The following is a 24,763-nucleotide window of genomic DNA, read 5'->3' on the forward strand; positions in this document are numbered from 1 at the left end:
CTGGGAAGTGGGAAGTCTAACACTAGCCCTGGGTGTAAGTGTCTGTGATGTGTACCTGGTGCAAACTTGCCTACTCCTGGCATTATATAACAAGGGGCCCACACCGCCCCCTTATGCCATGTCTTTCCCTCTCACTCTTCTGGCACTCTGTGCTGACCTGGCTGCCCCCACCCGGAGGTGGCACCCAGAATGTTGGCAGGTTGGACCTGGTGTAAAGCGATCACTTATATTACTCCTGCCGACCAGAAGGCGCCCTGGCTCTGTATATGGGCAGACACATGCATGCTATGTCATTCATTACACGGTTCCTGATTAGTCGGACAGACAGGTGGCCATCGTTGTGTCTTTTGCCTTCTGTCGCACCAGTGACTTTATGCTAATGCTGCTACAAAGCCTTCCCTGGGGGTAGATTTACTAAAGCTTTTAAAACAGATAAGTGGTGTTGCCCATAGCAACCAAACAATTCTGTCTATAACTTTCTTAAATACAAGAGAAATGATTGGTCGAATCTGACTTCGCTATGGGCAACACCGCCACTGATCTGTTTTAGTAGCTTTAGTAAATCTCACTGGTCTGAATGTGCTCGGACCACTTGCAGCATCTTTAGACATGAAATACTTCTTGGTGCGTCATTAGACGCATGCCTCCTACCTTTCTGGTGGCCACAGGAGGGACATTCACGGAATAGGTGTGCCTGATATTAGGGGGTGCTACGTCATAAGTGCTGCGATCACCAGCCACAACCCTATTTTTGGCACTATGGGGGCACGCGCCAGTGCTCTGCTGTGAACTGATGGCATACCCTCTGTTTTTCTATCTCCTGGTGAGAGTCCCTTGATCCTTTCCAGCTCCAGGGTGATGTGGCCCTTAACCGGGCCTGCTGATACTTTGCATCCAAATCTATACTACAACTCTGTACGGCCCTGCACATGCTATCTGGACAAGGGTTAAAGTGGGGGGAACAGGGTGGAACTGAATAATGGTGGTTGATTGCGCTAGGACGATTTATACGTGAGTATTCTATACAATTAAATAAAGATATGAATAAATATAAAATGGTCAGGTGTGGATATATAAAATTGGAAATACATTTATTATAACATAATGCAAAAAATATACCCTTGAACCGTGAAAAAGCTGCCACATGACAGCGAAACGCGTAGGTGCAACCAAAATGGGACTCTGATCACCAGCACCCCTCTTACACTACTTGGAGTTGGAAACCAGCAAATATATTTCCTATTTGGGACACTCGCTTACAAATCTAAGTTGACCGGCCCTCAACCACCATCCGAGGCAAAGTTTCATCTTGGAGGCACGCCACCTCCTAAAAGAAGCCCGGTAACCATTCTGTGGATTACAAGCGGCAACGGCACCCGAGATTACAAAATTAAAACCTATCCAGGACTGCAACATCAATTTGGGATAACTCCCTAAAAAGTCTGGCATACACCTCTCCAAGGATTTGGGTGACTATTGTATCATTGTCCTTATTTTAAATCCTACCTTTTTTATCTAATTTTATATATTTTTTGCATTATGTTATAATAAATGTATTTCCAATTTTATATATCCACACCTGACCATTTTATATTTATTCATATCTTTATTTAATTGTATAGAATACTCACGTATAAATCGTCCTAGCGCAATCAACCACCCTTGTTTTCTTGTCTATTGTATTGGAGGTGACTCCCCCAATTTTAGATTGCTGCTGTAAGCCAAGCACACTCATATTGAAGCGCCTTTAAAAATTGATATAGATTTCTATATCTCCTCCTCTTTTTGGAACTGAATAATACCACCTGTAGTGGCAGAGGGATATGAGTTCCACCACTACTCTACCGGACCATTGTAAGCCCTGTATCAGGAAGCATGTGCAGGGCGGCTTAGAGAAATGTGCATCCTATAGATTGTATGCTTGCAGCAGGGCTCTCCTAACTCCAAGTCTGTCTGTTGTTACCCAGTTTGTTTTATCACTGTCTCTACTATTGTAAAGTGCAACAGAATCTGCTGCGCTATATAAGAAACTGTAAATAAATAAATACAAAAATAATCAGTCCGATGCATCAGACATTGCTGCTGCGTCCAACTCCAAATCAATCACTTTATAAACGACAGCCTGTAACATGGTAGCTCTCTCCAAGTCTTAGTATACATTAGTCCAGTCCATTTTATAAAGATGCGTCAGTCTAGGCAGCATTTAAGGATATTCTTAAAATCTGGCATGTTTTCAGACATGAGATCAGCTGTACATGGAATAAGGCGTTTTATTTTATACTTGGAGAACTGCATCACTTGAGTCTTACACCCTGAGGACGGGGAACTGTACCCGAAAATGTTTGGTGTTGTAATGAAAATATAACGATCAGATTTATAACTTTTATAAATATCTTCTTTGTATTATTCTAACTAATTTATAATCAAAACTTTTCTCCGAGGCCCACCCTGACTGTGGGGTAGATGTATGAAGCAGTGATAAGGGAGGAGAAGTCATAAAGTGCCTGGTACTTTATCACTGGCCAATCGGCTCCTGACTGCTAAGTTACAGGCTGGGTTTAAAAGGACAGTCAGGAGCTGATTGGCCGGTGATAAAATACCATGCACTTTATCACTTCTACTCCAATAAGCAGGCAGCAGATGGAAGAGGTCATGCTGGAATATGGATTTATTGTTCCCCCCATGGGTCATCTATGTTCTGTTATTTGATGAATGGTTTGAGTGATCCGAGGTCTTGTCTATCTCCCCAGCTTATATCCAGGCATGCCGTGCTCTGATGATCATCTCCCTCATCCTGGGACTCTTCGCCTGCATAATCTCCCTGTTTGGACTGAAGTGCACCAAATTCGGAAGCAGTGATGAAAACACCAAGGGGAAGATTGCACTCTCCGGGGGACTAGTTTTCATTTTTTCAGGTACCGGATTTTGATACAGTAGCTACAGTAGTGCGGAGATGATGTGAGGTGTTACTAAGCCTAGGACAAGAATCTAACTGTGGTCCCCATTGCATTTTTTTAACCCACTAAGAACCATTGTTATCAGACCTAAAGCAATTTTATTCTTTAAAACAATCCGTGTACATAACTGAACATGGCTGAAAACAAAAGGTGGGAGTATCCATTAGTAACTAATGCAGGCAGGTTTATTCAGATTACAAGTTCTACTATTTGGATAATAGAAAAATCCCTTATTCATTTGTTAAATTACGGGCCTGGTAGCTGTGTGATACCGGCCTGGTAGCTGTGCGATACCGGCCTGGTAGCTGTGCGATAATGGCCTGGTTGGGTAAGGGTGCACTTACCGCTTCGCTAGACCAGTCCCAGTATAGTATGTGTGACCCAGCTTTGAAAAACAATAGGTTATATACTGTGTCCAGACCAGTTGCAGATGGGATGGATCTAAGCTATAAATCAGCATATAAGGGGATATCATTTTAGTAGTGGTGCTTCTCCGCTGCTAAAAGGTCAGTTGGAGGCTATCCCATTAGCCCAGATGCCGGCATCCCTTAGAACCCTAGAAGGGTTTTATGCATAATCCCCAATAAGCAGGAAAATACACCTAAAAAATGTGTATTCGAAAATACGAATATTTTAGGCATATTCATATTTTTGGCATATACTATGCCAAAAATACAACAATTCTTATTCATATTCATGGCCCATTCGTATTTGTATTTACGAATGCATACACCATCAACAGAATACAAATAGGAATCACCATTCAAAATAATGGTTACATACAGTAGTTACACAGTTACATAGTAGGTACTGTAAGGCTGAAAAAAGATTTGCGTCCATCTAGTTCAACCTAGTTTATTATAATAGATTATCCATTGCTGTATAGTATGTTCTGATATTTTAATGACAGATTATGGGGGAAATGTACTAAATCTAATTTGTAAAATATAGGTGTATTTGTATCCAGAAATACACTTATTTTTTATATTTACTATCCCGAAAATATGGCAATTCGTATTCGTATTGATAGCACATCAATACGAATACGAATTGACGTATTTTCGGGATAGTAAATGTCAAAAATAAGTGTATTTCTGGATACAAATACACCTATTTTTTTTACAAATTTCCGTTCGTAAATTTCCCCCTATATTTCTTATTTGTACCCATGGATGTTTTTAAGCAATAAGTGTTTGTCCAACCCTATTTTGAATGTATTAATTGAGTCAGCCGACACCAGCTCTCCAGGAAGAGAGTTCCAGAGTTTGACTGCTCTGACCGTAAAGAATTTTTTTCTTCTAGCTAAATGGTGATTCCTAATTTACTAAGTGGCCGTATTGAAAATACGACCAGAAATTAGTGGCAATTAGTGGGATACAGCAGCTCATTGCCGGTAAAATACACCTGGAAAATACACTTCATTTTTAAAGAGTATTCGGCTTATACTAGGGATGCCAATCCTGGGGCATTTTTTAAATCCCGGGATTCGGGATTGAAAAATGCTCAATCCCGGGATTCCCGGGATTGGCCTCCCTAATTAAAAAAAACCGGCCCCTCCCCCAGATGACAATATAAATTTATCCTAAAGCTGCCCCCCGCACTTACGGCGGCGGGGGTTGTGGTGACAGGGCCGCAGCAGGATGACTATCTCCGGCGGGTGGGCGGAAGGCTGGAGTGATGTCAGGGGTCACGCTGCGCAGCCTGGGCGCCGCTATGCTTGTCAGCACAGCACTCAGTCCCTCCCAACTCCCCACAGCAGCACCGGGGGTAAGAAACAGTCAGCCGGGCAGAGTCTGAGCCATATTCTGGTGCTCAGCGCTGCCCGGCTTTAAACAAAAACTAATGGGGTTACTAATCCCGGAATCCCGGGATTGGAAGCTTCAATCCCGGGATTCAAATCCCAGCAATTTTAGGCCAAAATCCCGGGATCCCGACAATCCCGATCTCAGCATTGGCCTCCCTAGCTTATACTAATTGCCCCCCCCCCCCCCCCCCCCCACACACACACAGCTGTAACCAACCCCAGACTCAAAGAGCCGGTCCTGGTTTTAAAAAATCAAGTAACAAATTAAATGGGGTCCGCAGGAGCCAGGCACCTATGCTTCTAATTATTTGGGAGCAGGCTCCTCCCTACTGCATCCCATAATGCTTCAGTTAGTTTTAGGTGCCCACAGGAGTGGGTGCTATGCTGTGCAGCTGCGCTGCAGCTGCGTTTTTTCTTTGGATTTTTTTTTTTTCAGATTAGTTAGGCTTTTTATTATTTTCTTAAAGCACTAGCAAGAGCAGGTTTGCCAGTGTGTCGCTTCTCACAGAAGTGTACACACACTGAGAGCGCAGCAGAGGCTGACAGAAGCGTGTCCTGTCAGCTCTCTGTGTGCAGAGGGACACCTTTTTATTCCCTCTGCACAGCGCTTAGTCTCTTTAGGATAGAGACTTTCCTGGGCCCCGGGGGTGTCCTAACCAGCTCCTTGAAGAAGGGGATCGTGGGGGACGGACCCCCGCGATGGTGCCCGCCATCTTGAAGGGTTTAGGGACGGAAATCCCGCCTGGGAAGTGAAGTCCCTAACAGGAGTCCGGCGCTGCTGGACAACTCCATTGTGGTCCCACTGAGGGAGGTACAAGGAGGTGAGAGAGACAACTGCAGGAGCGGCCGAGGGGGGAGAAATGCACCAGATGGGCTGGTCTCCCTGCTGAGGCAGAGACTTGGTCTCTTCCTGCTCTGTTTTTGGCGCCTTTTTCACTGTGCTGCGGAGCGGACAGGGTGATTTTACACAGACTCCAGTCTCTTCACAGAAGCGCTTCCCTCGCTGATCGCTGACAGGATTACCAGCTCAGATAAGTACTCTGATACATTGCTCTGTGCGGTGCCTGTTCATTTTGCATGGGGGGATCTCTTACCCCGGCTCAGGAGGACCCCATTTTGCTGCAGGCTATGCAGGATACTGCTCAGGAAATTCATAAAATGACTGCCCTGATGGAGCAGTTTACAAAATCCTCTAATGAGAGTGTGCTTAGGCACCCTGTGTCTACACCACCAATTATTCAGGATTTGGATGATGATGGTGGGTGTGATGAGAACTGGAGTTGGGACATCAGTGATGAAGCTGAGGCTTTAACTTCAGGCACTGAGGATTTGATTGTGGCTGTTAAGCAGACCTTGAATCTTGCAGAGGAGGAAAAGACTCCTGTCTCTTTTGTGTTTAAAAAGAGTCGCATGGTCCCTGTGTGTTTCCCCTCTGATGAGGGAATGTCATCTCTTTTAAATGAAGCAGGAAAGACTCCTGATAAGAGATTGTTGATGGCAAAGAGGTATGCAAATATGTACCCTATGCCAGAGGAGCATACCAAATTATGGGAAAAAGCCCCATTAGTGGATGCATCAGTTGCTAGACTGTCTAAAGCCACTGCCTTGCCGGTCCAGGGGGGTGCTGCCTTTAAGGACCCGGTGGATAAAAAAGTGGAAGGCTGTTTGAAGGCTATTTTTGAAGGTGTGGGTTATATATACCTTGAGACCCATTATTGCGTCTGCTTGGGTCACAAAAGCCATGATTAAGTGGGCGGAGGAGCTGTCTGGGCTACTCCACCAAAATTCAGAGGCTTTTATTCTGGCAGAAAAATTGAGATCTGGCGCAGAGTATGTGTGTGAGGCTGTGAGGAAGGAGCTAAGATGGCGTCCAGAGTGTCTGTGACTTCAGTGTCTGCGAGAAGGGCTCTTTGGCTCAAGGCTTGGGAAGCTGATACTGAGTCTAAGAAGTGCCTTAAAAAACTTGCTTTTTAAGGGGGAGTTATTGTTTGGCTCGGAGCTGGAAGCCATTATCAAGCAGGCTACTGGGGGCAAGAGTACGTTTCTTCCCACCACTTCCAAAAGTTCAGGCTCCAAGTTTGGAGTTTTCAAGCCGTCCTTTCGGCTGCCATTTCGGAGCGGGGCGTCTAACAGAGGACAGTCCGGCCGTGGCAGATTTCAGGCCGGCAGAGGAAAGGTTTCCAGAGGCCGCTTTGGTGCCTTTACAAAAAAGCATGCAGCCAAAGGGGATGACAAGTCCTCTGCATGACGGGGCGGGGACTCCCCTTTCTGGGCTCAGAGTGGGGGGTCGCCTCCTACATTTTCGGGACAGGTGGGGAGAATCCATAGTGGATTCTTGGGTCCTTTCCATCATTTCCGAAGGTTACCAGATAAATCTCAGGGGCACGCCACCCAAGAGATTTCTCCCTACACCCTTGCCGCGGTCAGCGTCACTGAGGTCCACTCTGTTGGGAGCAGCTGTGGCTCTCAAAGAAAAGGGAGTGGTGATTCCGGTTCCCCAGGAAGAGAGAAAAACAAGGGTTTTATTCAATTCTGTTCCTTGTCCCCAAGCCAGACGGGTCTTTCAGGCCCATACTAAATTTAAAATCTTTAAATCTTCACTTGAGGGTAGATCACTTCCCGAATGGAGTCCCTGCGTTCTGTGCTCCTGAGCATAGAACCGGGAGAGTTCCTGGCATCGGTCGATATTCAGGATGCATATCTCCATGTGCCCATCTTCAAGGGTCACCAAACTCTCCTAAGGTTTGCAATTGGAGGAGACCATTGGCAGTTTCAGGCACTGCCGTTTGGTTTGGCAACGGCTCCGAGAGTTTTCACGAAGGTGATGGCGGTCATGGCTGCAGCTCTCCGTCTAAGGGGAATAGTAATTATTCCTTATTTGGACGACCTTTTATTCAAGGCGGAGTCGGCTGGAAAACTTCAGGGACACCTGAGTGTTGCGACGCAGTTCTTGCAGGAACAGGGTTGGGTGCTAAACCTTCCCAAGTCACATCTAATACCCACACAGAGTCTGCAGTTCCTAGGGGTTATCTTGGACACACACCTTCACAGGGTGTTCTTGCCTCACCCCAAAGCGGTGGAGATTCGGCAGATGGTACTGACAATTCTCCGGGCCCCTGCACCGACGGTGTGGCAGGGAGTAAGGCTGCTGGGCAAAATGGTAGCGACCTTCGAGACACTGCAGTTTGCCAGATTCCATTCAAGGTCCTTCCAATGGAACATACTAGCATGCTGGTCCGGCAATGCCAAGACAATGAAACAGGAGAGGCAGATCTTGTCTCAGGAAGCAAGAATATCCCTGGAATGGTGGACGGATATAGAGACCCTGCAGATGGGGCGGTCCCTTTGCTCATGGGATTGGTTGGTCATCACGACGGATGCCAGTCTCAGGGGCTGGGGGGCAGTAGTGCTTCACCTGAGATTGCAGGGCCTTTGGTCAGTGGAGGAATCCAGTCTTCCCATAAATATACTGGAACTGAGAGCAGTATGGAATGCCTTGTGCCAAGCAGAGGAATTTCTGAAGGGATTACCAGTACGAGTACAATCAGACAATGCCACTACAGTGGCATACTTAAATCACCAGGGCGGTACTCGGAGCAAGATGGCGATGGCAGAGATTGTGAAGATCTTCACCTGGGCGGAGGTTCAGGTTCCAGCACTGTCAGCTGTTTTCATTCCGGGGATCCGGAATGTGGAGGCGGACTACCTCAGCAGGGCGGACCTGCTGGAGGGGGAGTGGTCACTCCATCGGTACGTGTTTCAGAAGATGGTAGACAGATGGGAACTGCCAGACATAGATCTTATGGCGTCCAGGACCAATTGTCAAGTACCGAGATTTTGTTCTCGGTCGAGGGATCCGTTGGCTTGGGCAGTGGATGCCATGACAGTTCCTTGGTCTTTCCGCCTGGTATACATTTCCCCCCCGTTCCCAATGATCTCGAGGGTGTTGAAGAGGATAAAGAACCAGAGGGTACCGGCCATTCTGGTTGCACCAGATTGGCCCAGGAGGTCATGGTACTCAGACATACTGAGATTATCGACAGAATTGTGGCGACTTCCTCTTCAGCCGGACTTGTTAAGCCAAGGGCCGTTTCTGCACCAGGAAATTTTGAGGGCGTGGCGTATGAATCCTCCTTATTAAGAAAGAAGGGGTTTTCAGAAGAGGTCATACAGACCATGCTAAGGGCCAGAAAACCGGTGTCTGCGGCCAATTACCACAGGGTGTGGAGGATCTACATCAGGTGGTGCGAAAGGCAGAGAGTTCATACCTCCAGGTTTAAGGTAGCAAGGCTACTGGAGTTTTTACAGGATGGATTGTCGTCTGGGTTAAGTTTGCAGTCTCTGAAGGTGCAAATTTCGGTACTTTCCATTTTCTTTCAAAAGAGAGTGGCTCTGTTGCCGGAGGTACAAACCTTTTTACAGGGGGTGGCCAGGATTTAGCCTCATTACAAGCAGCCCGTTGCACCATGCGACTTATCTCTTGTTTTGTCTATGCTGCAGAAACCCCCTTTTGAGCCACTGAGATCGGCTGATCTCAAGTACCTTACCTGGAAGCTTACCTTTTTATTGGCCATTGCTTCGGCTAGACGTGTGTCAGAATTGGGTGCCCTGTCTTGCAAATCACCATTTCTGATTTTTCAAGATGACAGGGCTGTACTTAGGACAGTACCAAAATTTTTACCTAAAGTGGTTTCCTCCTTTCATTTGAATCAGGACATTGTGCTCCTGGTTTTTCCCCGCCTGAGGGAACGAGGAATAGGGACAGTTTGAAAAAGTTGGATGTGGTTCGCGCATTGCGAATTTATATCAGTAGAGTAAAGGATGTTCGCAAATCAGATTTGCTGTTGGTTTTGTATGATGTACATAAGATTGGGTGGCCTGCTTCAAAGCAGACTATAGCCCGCTGGTTGAGATCAACTATTGCATTTGCCTACTGTAAGGCAGGTAGACCTGTGCCATCTCGCATAAACGCCCATACTACGAGGTCAGTTGACCTAACCCCGGAACGCACAACCGTTCCATACAATTATACATGGGGACAGAAAGCTCCGATCACATGACTATATCCGAATTATTATGATGGCGATCACATGATGTGCACATGACCAATTGCGTCAGTCCATGACGCGGGGTCAGGTGTCAGTCACGTGACCGCTCATCGAAACTGATCTGATTGGGCCGTTTGGTCTCTCTTCTCGCTCTGCACATTACCGCTGCTGAATTCCCCTTTCACTTCCGGGTTGTAAGCGGAAGTCATCTAGTCCTACCTCATATGGAACGCGTTTGCGTTCCATTTACGTATTGGTTATATCACTATACACAGCATTAAGCTTGTTTCCAAACTCGATCCAATTTCCAATTAAAGTGTGACATGAATATAATGATGCCTAATGGATATGTATCCTCCTATATATTACTCTGTCTATTCCGATCACGTGGCCCACTTTGGTCACGTGACCGGAGCTGAAATCTTAAATAAAGAGCTTTTTTATGTATTTCTACTGTGAATTTTCATTATGTATTAATTGTTCACATTAATTATCATGATATATGTCTGCCCCCTTACTCCTGTACTAAATTTTAATGTTGTTTATGAAATGAAATTGATAATTGAACCTTACAGGTGTACTGATTCCCTCATCAGGAGGGGTATATATACCTGAACCAGGTACACAGTCCCCCACACCTTTGATAAAGCTGCAGGACGCAGTGAAATCATCAACTGGTAACGTGCACTTATCTGTCCCCAAAAAGTGTTCACATAAAATATACAGTATCCAGACGTGTCCATTGAGGCGGGGTTATATTTACTTTCATTCATTCCAATTTACTTTTATTTCCCCACCCTATCTATTACATTGTTTTTTATTTGTATATTTTATGTAATATTGTACCTTGCATGTATTTTAAAACAGTAAAATTTGTTATACTTTTCTAAACCAATTGGTACTGTTCATTGATACAAGCGCTGCTCGACTCGCCCAAGTGCGTGTCCTTTCTTTCTTTCTTTTTCCTTAAGTGGGGAGTGACTACCCCCACATTTGAGCAGCAGCTTTTTCTGAAGACTCAGCTCATTGCTAAGCTCCTGATTATTCCTAGTGAATACCCTTTTTTTTCAACTATTGCATTTGCCTACTGTAAGGCAGGTAGACCTGTGCCATCTCGCATAAACGCCCATACTACGAGGTCAGTTGCTTCTTCGTGGGCGTTGCGTCATGGGGCCATGGCAGAGCAGTTGTGCAGGGCAGCCACCAGGTCCTCTGTTCACACCTTTACAAAATTCTACAGGTTTCATGAGTTCGCGTCGGAGGATGCTTCATTTGGACGGGCAGTGATGAGAACTGGCAGTCTGAGTGTACCCTGCCAAAGGACCGGCTCATGAACGTCCTATCGTGAAGCTGTGTCACCGGACTGGACGAAAGAGAAAAGGGGATTTTTGTAAGAACTTACCGTTCAAACCGCTTTCTCTGAGTCCAGTCCGGTGACACAGCGATCCCTCCCTAACGCTCAGTAAGTTGTACCGTTCATGGTTGCCATGTTATGTGTTATAAGTTGCATATAAGATGTTCAGGCATTGTACTGAGTTATGTATCCTAGTGTGCTGTTGAAGTTTAACTGAAGCATTATGGGATGCAGTAGGGAGGCGCCTGCTCCCAAAGAATTAGAAGCATACAGTAGGTGCCTGGCTCCTGCGGACCCTCCTACATCCCATCATGAAGCTGTGTCACCGGACTGGACTCAGAGAAAGGGGTTCGAATGGTAAGTCCTTACAAAAATCCCCTTTTTGTGAACCAGCACCAGGCCCAACCAGCAAGCAGGGTAATGCCACAGCCGGGGGACACTTATTATATAAGGTCCCGCTACCGAAGCATTACCCCCTGACTGGTCAAGGGTACTGGGGAAGTGGGGACCCCCCCTAAAGAAGGGGTCCCCCCCTCCAGAACTTACCTGTCCAGGCTGAAGCCTGGGGCTGTCCCTGGTACCCCTGGGAAGTGGGTACAGGGCTGATCTTTGTGCAAAAGTTAGAATAAACCATTGGGTTCTGCTGTGGAACTATGAGTCCCAGCTAGCCTGGTCTACATACTGGGACTTAGAGAACCACAAGTCCCAGCATTCGACCCAGTAATGGGCTTGCTGGGACTCTTAGTTCCACAGCAGATCCAATAGTTAAATAAAAACACAAACACTCCTGAAAAATAAAACTTTATTACATACAAAGCCCTTTCATACACATACTTACCTGTCTTGACACCGTAGGTAGGTCTACCTCCGTCCATCCGATGTTCCTGAAGTAATCCAATGAGGGTACTTGTGGAAGGAATCCATATTCACCAGGATCCTCTGGTGTAGATCGCGTCCTCTTAGTTTCATGTAGGCGTCCAGGGGAGGCAAAATAAAAGCACGAGACACCAGAATGGACTGTGAGGAGGAGATGCGGGATGTCTTTACATCCTGCGGCTCCTCCTCCCAAATAGCACTACTGCAGCCTGCACGGATCTGACTGATCCATGCAGACTTCCGATACAAATTTGTATTTAAAGTATGAATTTGTATCGGCAAAAATACTAATTCATATGACATCGGAATTCATACGGATATGAATCAGTTAAATGAGACTGCTTTGTAAATTCCCCTCCGCAATACTAATTTGTCAATGAAATACGATGGTGATGCCAGTCGTATTTATTCGTATTAAGAATATGAATACAAATTTTCGTATTTGTATTTTTAGTAAATTCCCCCCATAGAATCTTGGACTTAGCCCTGATCCCATGAGTTTTCACTAGAGATGAGCGGGTCAGGATCTCCGGGATCCGAGTCTGGATCCGAGCCGGCTCGGGAGTTCCCGCCTAAATTCCGGACCGAAAACGAGGCAAAACGTCATCATCGCGCTGTTGGATTCTCGCGGGATCTGGATTCTATATAAGACGCACGCGCGCCCCGCCATCTTTACTCCAGCATAGGAGAGGGAAGAGGGTGGTTGTGCTCTGTGCTGTGTGATGTGCTATAATAATAATATATTATTTTGCTGCTGCTCACTCGATTAGGGTCTGCAGGGGCTGCTGTACACAAGTCCAGTGTACAGGGGCTGCAGTGGCCAGTGTACAAGGGGCTGTACAGGGGCTGTGTTCAGTGTGACAGGGCTTGTGTCCAGTGTGACAGGGCCTGTGTACAGTGTGACAGGGTTTGTGTCCAGTGTACATGGTTTGTGTCCAGTGTACAGGGGCTGTGTACAGGGGCTGTGTCCAGTGTACAGGGGCTGTGTCCAGTGTACAGGAGCTGTGTACAGGAGCTGTGTCCAGTGTCCAGGGGCTGTGTCCATGGGCTGTGTCCAGGGGCAGTGTCCAGTGTACAGGGCTGTGTACAGGGGTTGTGTCCAGTGTGACAGGGCCTGTGTCCAGTGTGACAGGGCCTGTGTCCAGTGTGACAGGGCCTGTGTCCAGTGTGACAGGGGCTGTGTCCAGTGTGACAGGGGCTGTGTCCAGTGTACAGGGGCTGTGTACAGGGGTTGTGTCCAGTGTGACAGGGCCTGTATCCAGTGTGACAGGGGCTGTGTCCAGTGTACAGGGGCTGTGTCCAGTGTATAGGGGCTGTGTACAGGGGTTGTGTCCAGTGTACAGGGGTTGTCAAATTTTTTCTATTGTCAAATTTTTCAGTGTATCTTGCATGAGAATGTCACTAAAGCCTGATACACACTAGGTGATATTGTGATCAATATCGCTCAGAATGTGCTTTCTATTTGTACACTTAATATCCTTTACGACTCCCTCCCTTTTCCCGTATGTTCAGACGAGGGAGCAGCTGCCATCGCTCCCAACCCTGCTCCCCTCCCCCGTCGTCGCTCCCTTCCGGGCTGGCATCAGCAAGTGCCTGCCGGGTCCCTGCTACCGGGGATAGGCAAGTGTGTAGGGGGCTTAAACCTAAAATATTCACTAGATGTATTACCGATATGTGTCTCAGATTACGTTACACCTTTAAGAAAACGCTTTTGGTTAATTCTAAAAGGAATAATATAAAAATGATACAAATTTAATCAAAATTTATTGCCCATAACCCCCGAAACACCAGCCCAGATAGTTGTACCCAGGTAGAATGAATCAAATACTAACCAAGTTGTATTATTACTATTTTTTCTGGAACAATTTATAATGTGACAAAAGCTCATTAATAAATAACACATGTGCTCTTCTTCAGTGGCTCTATGCAAAACACTATGGGCAGGATGCAGCTATGGTAAATACAGTACAACCAGCCAAATCCTCGAAAAAGCAGTTTTTGAATGATTGGCCACTTACCGCATATGCTCCAAGCTCCGCAATGCGATGCATTCCATTTATAGATCTACAAATGGTATTACTATATAGAAGTTTATAGGCTTCAATCAGTCTTTCGCCCTAACGGGGGTCCATTCATAGTCCTCCTAGCACCCTGTGGCGGATGCGTTGCTCGTCAAGAGTTACACCAGACGGTGCAGCGTAGACTCGACTGAGTATCTCAGACCTTGGGCACTTGCTTGTACACAAGGGATGAGCTCTGTAGCTACATTAGCATAAAATTGCAGAGTTCAATATAGCAACAGATACAAGGATGGCCACGATTTAATCCGAGTTTACCCCATTGTTAGAATCAACCTGGCTTTTATATATTATAAAGTTATATTAAGGCAGTAAGAATTGGGCCAGTGTTGTTTAAAATTATATATATATATATATAACTATATATATATCTATATATCTATATATATATATCTATCTATCTATATATCTATATATATATATATATATATAGATATATATATCTATATATATATATATATATATATAGATAGATAGATTTTTTTTTCAAACCAAGGAGAAAGGGGCAGAGAAAAAAGAAGTGAGTAGGTAGGAGTTACAAGAGCGGGGATGACACAATCCGGCAGATAAGATAAGATAAGCATATCATCTGCATCATAGATGAGTCATCAAGTCACTGAAGACAGTAATTAGGGTGGGACAAATAACAAATAAACTTAATCAGTATCTGTAACAAGGTTCAACGAAGTTGATTCATTTCATGCTAATAGCTTCTTGTCTTTTGGTAGAGTTGTGCGGAGAGGGACCTTCGTTCTCTGTGGTATACTCATGCCAATAATGTTAGCCAAATGTAATAGGGTATGAGAAACAAAAAGTGAGAGGTTTTGGGAGAGTTTTCCCATATTTTTAAAGCGGCAATCAATTACATGGCAAAATCAACCTGGTTTTCAGAGCAAATGATTGCCGCTTTAAAAAAAATAAAATGGGAAAACTCTCCCAAAATCTCTGATTTATAACACCCTACATTTGGCCAATAGTGTCTGTAGTATTTTGAATGCTATTGGATAATGGGACATACCGAGTTTTGTGCAATAGCAGAGTGATCTGTAATTAGGAGGGCTACCAATGGAGACATGCACCATCATTAGTACTCCTTTCCGATCCAGTGCTTTCACATTAAACCCGAGTCGATCATTATACAGAGGGCAACCCAGGTTTAACCCTTCTTAGAACCCGGGTCAAATGGGGGTATAAGCTTTGGTGCTTTCACATTGCACATCTACCCGGGTTTACGTGGCAGCAAACCGGCAATTACCCAGGTCCGTGGTGAGGTTTGAAAAGGGTATAATGCTGGTGAGTGACATTTTTGAGGCTTTGTATATCAAGTTAAAACTTTCATCTAGGGAGTGCTGTAATACTGAGCCATCAGTTCCTTTTTCTAGATGAGTCATCCCGACATCTACACAATTCCACACTGATATTCCGGATTGGGAATTTTATATACAAGGATAGATTAGCTATGGGAGCCTAGAGCATTCGTGAATTGTGTGTGTGTATAAGTAATACAGCTTCTGACTCAAGCTTGTCTACCAGATCCAGCACAGGAGTGAGCACCATGGTGCATACTGTCCTTTAGTGTTCTCATTAGTGGGAAATGTTCTGTTATCAGATGGTGGGTGGGACGTTCTAACATCCGCCGCCCGTCTCTGCCAGGCTACTGCATTCTTACTAATGCAGGGGATACGGACAATAGGTCTACCCTATGAAGGTCAACATACATTAGGGCTTAGGTCAACACCTGAAATTGGTCAACGTGGCTATGGTCGACAGGGTAGGAAGGTCTTCACAAGCATTAGGTCACCAATGGGAAGATCAACTGTCAAAAGGATGGCATGAGTTTTTCACATTTATTTTGAGCCTACATGTGCCGACAGGCGGTATTTCATGCCCTACCATCCACTACGGCATGGTGGGAGCATAAAATAGTGTTCCGAGCATAGCAAGGCTCCGTGCCCCAAGTGGGGATGTGGTACACCGTTACCTTTAGCCATGTCGACTCATTTAAGGTGTCAAACTAAGCCCTATTGACCTAATTCATGTTGACCTTCATGAAGTCCACCCTATGACCCATACCCATCTGGCAGCATAGTTGATTTTGTAATCCAGGCGGTTTGACTCATCTCCCCTGGAACCAGAGCGATATGGTACAGAGGACAGGGTTCCTTGTGACATGATGTGAGCTCGGGAATGAAGGCAGCAGGAAGCCACAGATAGACTTGTTAATGTATACAGTGGAAGTAGCAGGGTCTCCAGCAGCACATACTGTATATCAGAAGACACTGTATATCTTTTTGCGCCTGAATTAATTAATTATATATCTGTAAACTATTTTAAAATTGCACTCATCAGTCTAAACTTATAACCATATGTAACTCTTTTTTGGCAAAAGGCTTTGATTACCTTCCTCTACAAAAACAATGACACCAGTAACATGTCATAACAAGAGAGGGCACAAGTATATCATATTAAAGTTATATTATTTAATATCAATATATCAATATATTAAATTCCATCGCAATACAATTATTGCACATAAATATAAATTTAAATATTCAAATACTTGGAATCAAACAATATTAAAGTCATTATTAGGCGGCATATATAAATAGTGCTCAACCTCTAATATAAAGCAGTTGTATGAACTCACCATCCAGTGTCTGAGTGCAGTGTATATACACAGGCAGATACAGTAGCCAGACTCCAGTGCTTGCCCTGGGCACAGAATGTTTCTGTAGTGCATATGAGCAACCAGAAGCAATATTATACCCAGCCGGGGTCCAGCATTGAAACACTAACGGGAGGAAGAGTGCAGCAGTCTATGTGGCTGATTCAGGCCCTGTTTATGGCTCAACTAGCCGCAGACCCAGGAAAATTTGCAACCAAGCAGGTTTCCTTAACTAGTTTCTCTGCTGTCCACAAGTAGCAGTGTCAACAGAAGGCAGTGTTGGATGTGCATAGCCAGGTGGGATATTTATTCTATTGATCCACCAATGGAAATGCAAAGTTTGTTATCACCTAAAACAGGTCACCTGCATATAGGTAGTAACAGCGTCAATGATCAGTGCAACTAAATCAGCAATCCATTTTCTGTTGTACATAATTAGTTCCAAGCGAATTATTAAACGTATAAAAGTTTTAATATGAAACACCTATAAAAAAAATACATACAGTATATATCGTGGCAGGGACAGCATACTTCCACATGAAGGTAATGTGGAAGATCCAGTCCAGGCTTTAGAACAGCAGCAGCAGGGCTAAAGAGATCCAGTCCAGGGTTTTTATAAATGTATTGTAAATCACTCTCTGCTGATTAACAGCACCTGTTACTTCCTCTTATATGTTTTTCCAGAGCAGGGGGTCATGGCTCCCAATGCCTAAAAGAGGCTGGGTGATAGGCAGGGAATGTGTGGATTATGGTAGGTGTTCTCTGGAGTGTATCATTACTGTGGAAAACCTGCTTTGCTGTAACTGAAGAATTGCCATGCTGTTACCTTGTATGCAGCCTACCTGCTGGAAATAAAGAACAAGGCTTGACTTCCGTCCAGTCTATGTGATTCCTTGTCACAATAAAACTATAAAAATAATGAAATATAAATAACTAGAAGGCATCACTGAGAAACACACAGAGCTTTACATAATGTGCTTAAATACAAGTTTATATTCCACAGTTTCTACAAGGCTGCAATAATTATCAGCACACTATGCCTAGGGGCAGAGAGAAATGAGCTGTATAGGGGAAGGAGCAGGGTCCCCCTGCAGCACAGCGCATATCAGAAAATCCGTAATGAGTTACAGAGGGGATATGGACATGCATTGGGTCGACCACTGAAGGGCGACATGCATGAAGGTCGACAAGGTCATTAGGTCGGCATGTGCATTAGGTCGACATGGGCTAGGTTGACAGTCATAAGGTCAACATGGGGTTTTTTCACTTTTTTCCGATGCTGACATGTGTGGACAGGTGGTATTTTATGCCCTAGCATGTCAGCAGTATTTCATGCCCTACTGTGTCAACATTCGGAATAAAAAAAATGAAAAATCCCATGTTGACCTTTTGACTGTCAACCTTGCCCATGTCGATCTAATGCATGTGTCGACCTAATGACCCTGTCATTAGAAACCTCAGTGTTGGTACATGTCCTCGTGTTCTAATATTTATCTTCATTTGATGAATGTTTCCCTCCTGCACATTGCTAAAATCCCTGGTATATTTGACAGTTTCTATCATGTCCCCCCTTTCCCTTCTCTGCTCTAAACTATACATGTTAAGATCTTTTTGACTTTCTGGGTAAGTTTTGTGATGTAGGCCATGCACCATTTTAGTTGCCCTTCTTTGTACAGTCTCAAATGTATTTATATCCTTCTGGAGATATGGCCTCCAGAACTAAACTCAGTACTTTCTTTCTTTCCACTGCTGATTCCTCTCCCTATGCAACCAAGCATCAGAGTGAGTAGGTGAGCACAATTTGTTCCTCCTGCAGTGCACCATCATCTAGCAGAAAACCAACCCCCCCCCCTTCCCCCCTTTGCTCACCTAGCGATTGTACTCCAGGCTTCCCTGTCACTGATCGCTCCCTCTTATACCGATTGTCTCTGCGCCCAAATGTCTGAGCGCACGAACAGCTGACACCAGCAGCAGAAGCCACAGGGGGTGATGCAGAAAAACAGCGGCAGCCCCTTCAGTGTTGAGTATTTTTGGGGCCTGGTAAGTTTGTCCTGCCTAAGGAAAACTCACCACGGGGGTAAGTCACCTGAAATAGTGACTCATAGATCCTTTCCTCCTCCTCAGTAGTTTCCATTATAGGGCCATTTATACTATATTTAGCTTTTGGATTTTTCCTCTAGTCTACCTAGATCATCAACCATTTGTGTTACCCCCTCCTATTGTGTCTACCCTGTTGTATACTTTTGTGTCATCTGCAAAAAGGTACCGTTTGCAATGTCAACAATAATGGCATTAAAAAGCACCGCTCCAAGTACAGATCCCTGGGATCCTCCACTGGTAACCTTTCCCTCCTGTGACTGCCCTCCATTTACTACAACTCTCTGTTTTCCATCCGAAAACCAAGATCTTATCCATACAACCATCCTAGAATCCAATCCCAAGCTTTTCAGTTGGCTGCATCCAAAATCACGGTTGTGAATGCAACTGCGTGTACCTCTGAAGCAGGCCTCCAACCTCTTTGTTTCTATATGAAGCAAAGTTCATGCACACAATTTATGTGATCATGGTCATGAATGGGATTAAGATGTTATAAGGTTATCCTCTCGATCAAAATTGATCAAGCTGGATATAGGGTTGCGGCTGACAGTACATGTCTTCTTGTGTCGGTGTGATGGAAGTCTCTCATAACCTTTCTCAGCAGGGGACGGGTCCTGCTAAATATTCCTATGAGGCTCAACGATAAGATCGGGAAGATAGGAAGTCTTGCTTTGGCCAAGACTGGAAAAAATTATGACATAAATGTGATATAGTGAATGTATATCATATTGCTTGCTGGAAAGGTACCATGTCCAGTGTCCGTCACCAGAAAGCACTTACTTCTTCCTAAATAAAGCCTTGTTTGCTATGGAAAGAAAAACAAAAATCACATCTCTCAAGAGTTTTATTGGAAAAGTAAAGATAATGTAATTTATGGCTTGTAGGTCTGTCCATTAGTCATAAGTCAGTAGACAGCTCCTAGAACTGTTCCTGGTCTTTGGTTTATGGACGTCTCAGAATTTATTTTAGTTTGAGCCTCGTGGCATAGCTATAAATTAGATATCATACACAAGTAAGACTTAGCGGGAGAGAACAGACATGGTTGACGCTCTGAATGATGTAAGTGCTGTATTGCAGACTGAGCCAGACAGACAGCTGAATAGTGTGTGATTAATATTACATGGACCACTCAACAATGACCTCTCCAGTGCAAACAATGTGCCAGTTTAGTGTGCAACTTCTACTATCACATGGACCCTTACTCACGCCACAAGTTGGAAGCTATTTTCAGCAGGCTTTGCTGAAATACTTATCTATATTATATTTGGGTATCAAGACAGGTGCATTGTGTGTATATTAAGAATGTATACTATGATTCTGTGCTATTTATACTCAGTCGGCCCTGGGCATAATCCATAAAGGTGAATGTCTAGGCTGCAAGTGCTCTTTGGGTCACCCAGCACACAGAGTGGCCTTCCTCCAAGTCAATTAAGATGCAACAGCTACATTTTGTCCTTGGACACCACATTGGTCAGAGGTCACATTGGTCAGAGCTTTCTCACAATCTAAAGGTGCCCACACACTAGAAAGGGTACTTGTGTAGTTTCATGGCGCCGTGCGTCTGAGTCCCCTTGCGGGGCTCGGTGGCTCGCTACGCTCGCCACGCTATTTAAAATCAACTCCATGCCAACATGGATCGTGGAGGCATGAACTATCCATGTTGGCATGGCGTTAAGTTAGTTTATTTGACATATTTAGTGGCGAGCGTACACCCGGAAGTAGCACGGCGCCATGTTGGCGCTGTGAAACTACACAAGTACCCTAGAAAGATCTGTGATCGTAAGATGTGCGCATAAATTAGCCTTGAAATCTTTTTTCCGTCCTGGACAAAAGATTTCAGGCAAGCGCACATCTTTACCAAAGATTTTTCTTAAGATCCCGTGTGCGTTTCTATGGATCTTTTGTTAAATCTTTTGTGCAGCACGTAAGATCAGAAGATTCAGCTAAAGATCCACGGGAGCGCGCATCGGACGATATATCGGCCGATTTATCGGAAATCGTCCAATCGGCCCAAAAATCGTTCTAGTGTGTGGGCACCTTTACATTCCCTAAGGGAGGTATTAAGCGTCTATATCAGTAATTTTAAACCTTTTTACCTTGCGGCACACTAAATTAGTTTTTAAAATTGTCAAGGCACACCATGAGATCTCTGAAGGGCAAAACACATTGGCCCTAACGGGAAAAAAAACAAACTTATTGGCCCTCATATAAAAAAAAAACAATCACACTGGTCCCAACAGGTAAAAAAAAAAGCCCTTTACATGAAAAGAAGAGACCAGTAAATAACAGTTGAACTGGTGATGGTTGTAAACTGGTTCGGGCATCTTTAGATCTGGGGGCACACTTGAGAACAGCTCAAGGCACACTAGTGTGTAACAGCGCAGTGGTTGAAAAACACTGATCTAGATTCATACTATAATGAGGACTTCCTACTGAACACATCTTACATTGAGGACTTTCAATTCAACACAATTTTCTGGTTTTAATCCCTATAGCTCATCCATAAACTTTTTTACTGTGACAAAATAAATTCCTAATTAGGAAGGTCTTGAACTTTTTCAATATAACATTGGTATTTACACACAGATGTGGCATTATTTAGCTAAAGTAAACAGAGACAATCTTATTGGTAGAGATTGGAGATCATATGAATTGCTCTGCGCGGCTCAGCGGATACCCAAACTCTCGATAGCAACTACTTATAAACTACCTACAGGAAATACTCATTCTTTGCTTCCTAAATTCTCAAGAGATTGGCAACAAGATTTAGGAAGAACAATACATTGTGGGAAGAATATGGTTTAAAATTTACACACACTGTCTAATGCGGGGTACACACCAGGACGACCCACTCACGATGCACATCGTGAGCAGGTCGTCAGTGTTTATTCCGTCCCTTCGGGCTCGGTGGCTCGCTGCGCTCGCCACACTATTCTATTCTCAACTCCACGCCGACGTGGATAGTGGGGGTATGAAAAGGTCGTAGGACCCGTACCGCCGCCCCGCTTCGGGTTCACGTTTATAGTGGGGGGGATGGCGTGGGGGTGCATTTAACATTGTAAGCACCCATTAGGGTGCTCAAAAGCACTCTTTAGGGTGCTTATACGATTTTTTATCGTATAGGGGGTCAAAATCGCGTCGCATCGCATGCCATGTACCGCATGCCATTGGGTACATGGCATGCGATGCGATGCGATACGTTCATCGTACGATGGACATCGTGGGCGCCACCAAAATACACAAGTACACAAACACCATTTAACATAAGTACAAGGTGATATACTGTATGTGTTTTAAGCGTAATGGTTTTGGTTCTATCTGACCAATGCAAGCAGCAGGCAGTCCTGTCTATATCTGCTGGGAGTGGGACTGTCCTAAAGTATGACTTTGGACGGAAGTACTCAGTATAACAGGGAATACTATTATTATACAGAATGTCACAAATATAGTCATATCTATGAACATAAAATATACTTTCCTACAATATGGAGTAAAAATGATTATCACATTAAAATGGAAGACCAGGAGCTCTACTCCATTAAATAGTGGCGTGATACACTTGATTTCTTCATGGCATTGGAAGATATTGCTCTTTGAGATTTATAATATAAATTTTGCTCCAACTTGAATTTATTGGTTTCAATTAAAGAAATCCGTGTAGTTTCATAGAACAAGACACATATAAAGAAATCATGAAATTGTCATTTAGATATGAGATTGGGAACGTTGCCTGGAAATATAACAGGCAGATTAAGAGCACACACCAATTGTTCCCAATTGCTCTATCTCCATTATTGCAAAGAGTATGAAACAGAAGTGAAGACAATGGGCGGTATTCAATGTGAATACCTGCGAGGTGCAGCGAATCCTTTTTAGGATTCGCTGCACATTCGCCACGTTCCGGAGCCAGCGGGCTCCGGTATTCAACGTGTCAGGGGCTCGCTGCCCCTGACTGGCGAATATGAGCTCCTGCGGCGAATGCCGCAGGGAGCCTGAGGAGGGTGCCAGGCAGAGAGATGGAAGTCTCTCTGCCTGCCCCTGAACGTTTGTGGGGGGCAGGTGGGCTCCCCGGGTGCCAGGCAGCACAGGCTGCCCCCCGGGGGTGCCAGCAGGGGAGTGTATATTCACTATACCCGATCGTAACGATCGAGTGCAGTGAATATATGAATATGTAATGAGCGGCTCGGCTCCGGCGCCCCCTGCTGGCTGCTGTGTAAAAATAAAAAAAAAAATAAAAAAAAAATATTTTTTTAAAATTAAATATATATTCATGTGCTTACAGCACATGAATAAAAGTAGCATGCCCCTCCTCAGAATAAAATTCCCGATTTTTTGACACCAATTGTAAAACACAAAACATTTTATTTTAAAAGTTCACCTTCCACTTCACCATAAAAAGATAGCGATTGCTACTCGGTGAATCATGGCGAAAAAAACCTTCAAATGTATTCGCCATGTGGTCATTGAATAGGGTGATTCACCGTTTTTGTCAAAAATTCGCCAAACAGCACAAATTCGCCATAAAAACCTGGCGAATCAGGCTCATTGAATACCGCCCAATGACGTAACCCCACCCTTTCCCCTTTCTTTGCCCCCTTCCCTTCCTACTTGCCATGCAATATCCGTTTTGAAATGTTAGATTTAAAATAAGAAAAATCCACCAATGTGAACAACTGAAAAGAAGTTATTTCTAAAACAGGCACTTTATATGCTGGCTTCAATAGACAAATATCATGTTAAAAAGTAAGTGACATTCACAGTAGTGTAAATAGATATTGGTAGGCCTAATAGCAGTTTGTAAGGTGAATGCCAATGGTGAAACATGTATATAGCACAAGATAATTTGACAGGGAAGATGGGCCCCATTTAGCTGTGAGCCCCGTAGCAGCTGCACTCCCTGCATCTATTACGCTCTTAGACATTCGTAATGTTTCTCTGCACTCACAAAGGACATGTATTCTTTATATTTTCTAAACGTGGGCAATAGCTGTATGTTTGTCCCATGCAGTATTCAATTATTTTATTATATGTAGCCTCAGTACAATTGCTGGATAGTATTCCCTGGATTTACTATCTTTCTGTAAATAGCTTACTCTGCAAAATTAGATCTTGTATTGTACTGCTATATTAGACACAAGCATGCGCCTATTCCACACGTTGCAAAACATACCCTCCTGCTCAACCGCCCTTCATCAGTGTGTGCAGATTGCTGCTCTTCTGTATATGATGCTGTACACCAGTGGTAGCCAACTCCTGTCCTCGAGAGCTACCAACAGTTCACATTTTCCAGACAACCTAGCTGCTGCAAAGGTGCACTCATTACTCACTGACACATTTTACAAGATCCACAGGTGGAGCTAATTCCTTCACTTGTGATTCTGTGAGGAGATCTGGAAAACATTAACTGTCGGTAGCTCCCGAGGACTGGAGTTGGCTGCCCCTGATGTAGACCGTTCTGCTACTTAACCCATATACAATAGTTTGACACGGTTGCTCCAAAAGATTCCCCCATAAGACCATTTGTGATTTTGGTACTTTTTTCCTAGCACAGCGCCCGTCGGGTCCCATCGCATACCTTAACTTAAGGTATGCGATGGGACCCAACCGACCCGATTTTCGGGCCTTAAAGTAGTTTTTAACGCACTTTGAAAATCGGTCGCATCGCATGCCATTATAATGCCCGCGAGGGGTGGCGGTACGCGTCCTCCGACATTTTCATACCCCCACTATCCACGTCGGCGTGGAGTTGACTTTACATAGTGTGGCGCGCGCAGCGAGCCACCGAGCCCGAAGTGTGGCGAGCGCAGCGAGCCCCGCAAGGGGACGCGTAATACGCCTGAAGTAATGCGCATCCCCTCGCGGGGCTTGCTGTGCTCGCCATGCT

General features: G+C 44.6%; 1 protein-coding gene across 1 annotated transcript in view; it reads left to right on the top strand.

Moving 5' to 3' along the window:
- The window catches only part of LOC146064585 (claudin-19-like), a 71,637-nt gene that overhangs the window by 36,907 nt on the left and 9,967 nt on the right, over nt 1-24,763 (top strand). The window contains exon 3 of the mRNA XM_083178267.1: nt 2,751-2,915. Within this exon, the coding sequence (XP_083034393.1) occupies nt 2,751-2,915 (165 nt within the window). The remainder of the gene's footprint in view (nt 1-2,750; nt 2,916-24,763) is intronic.

The sequence above is a fragment of the Crinia signifera genome, chromosome 3, assembly GCF_055691185.1.
Source record: "Crinia signifera chromosome 3, ASM5569118v1, whole genome shotgun sequence".
Classification (NCBI taxonomy): domain Eukaryota; kingdom Metazoa; phylum Chordata; class Amphibia; order Anura; family Myobatrachidae; genus Crinia; species Crinia signifera.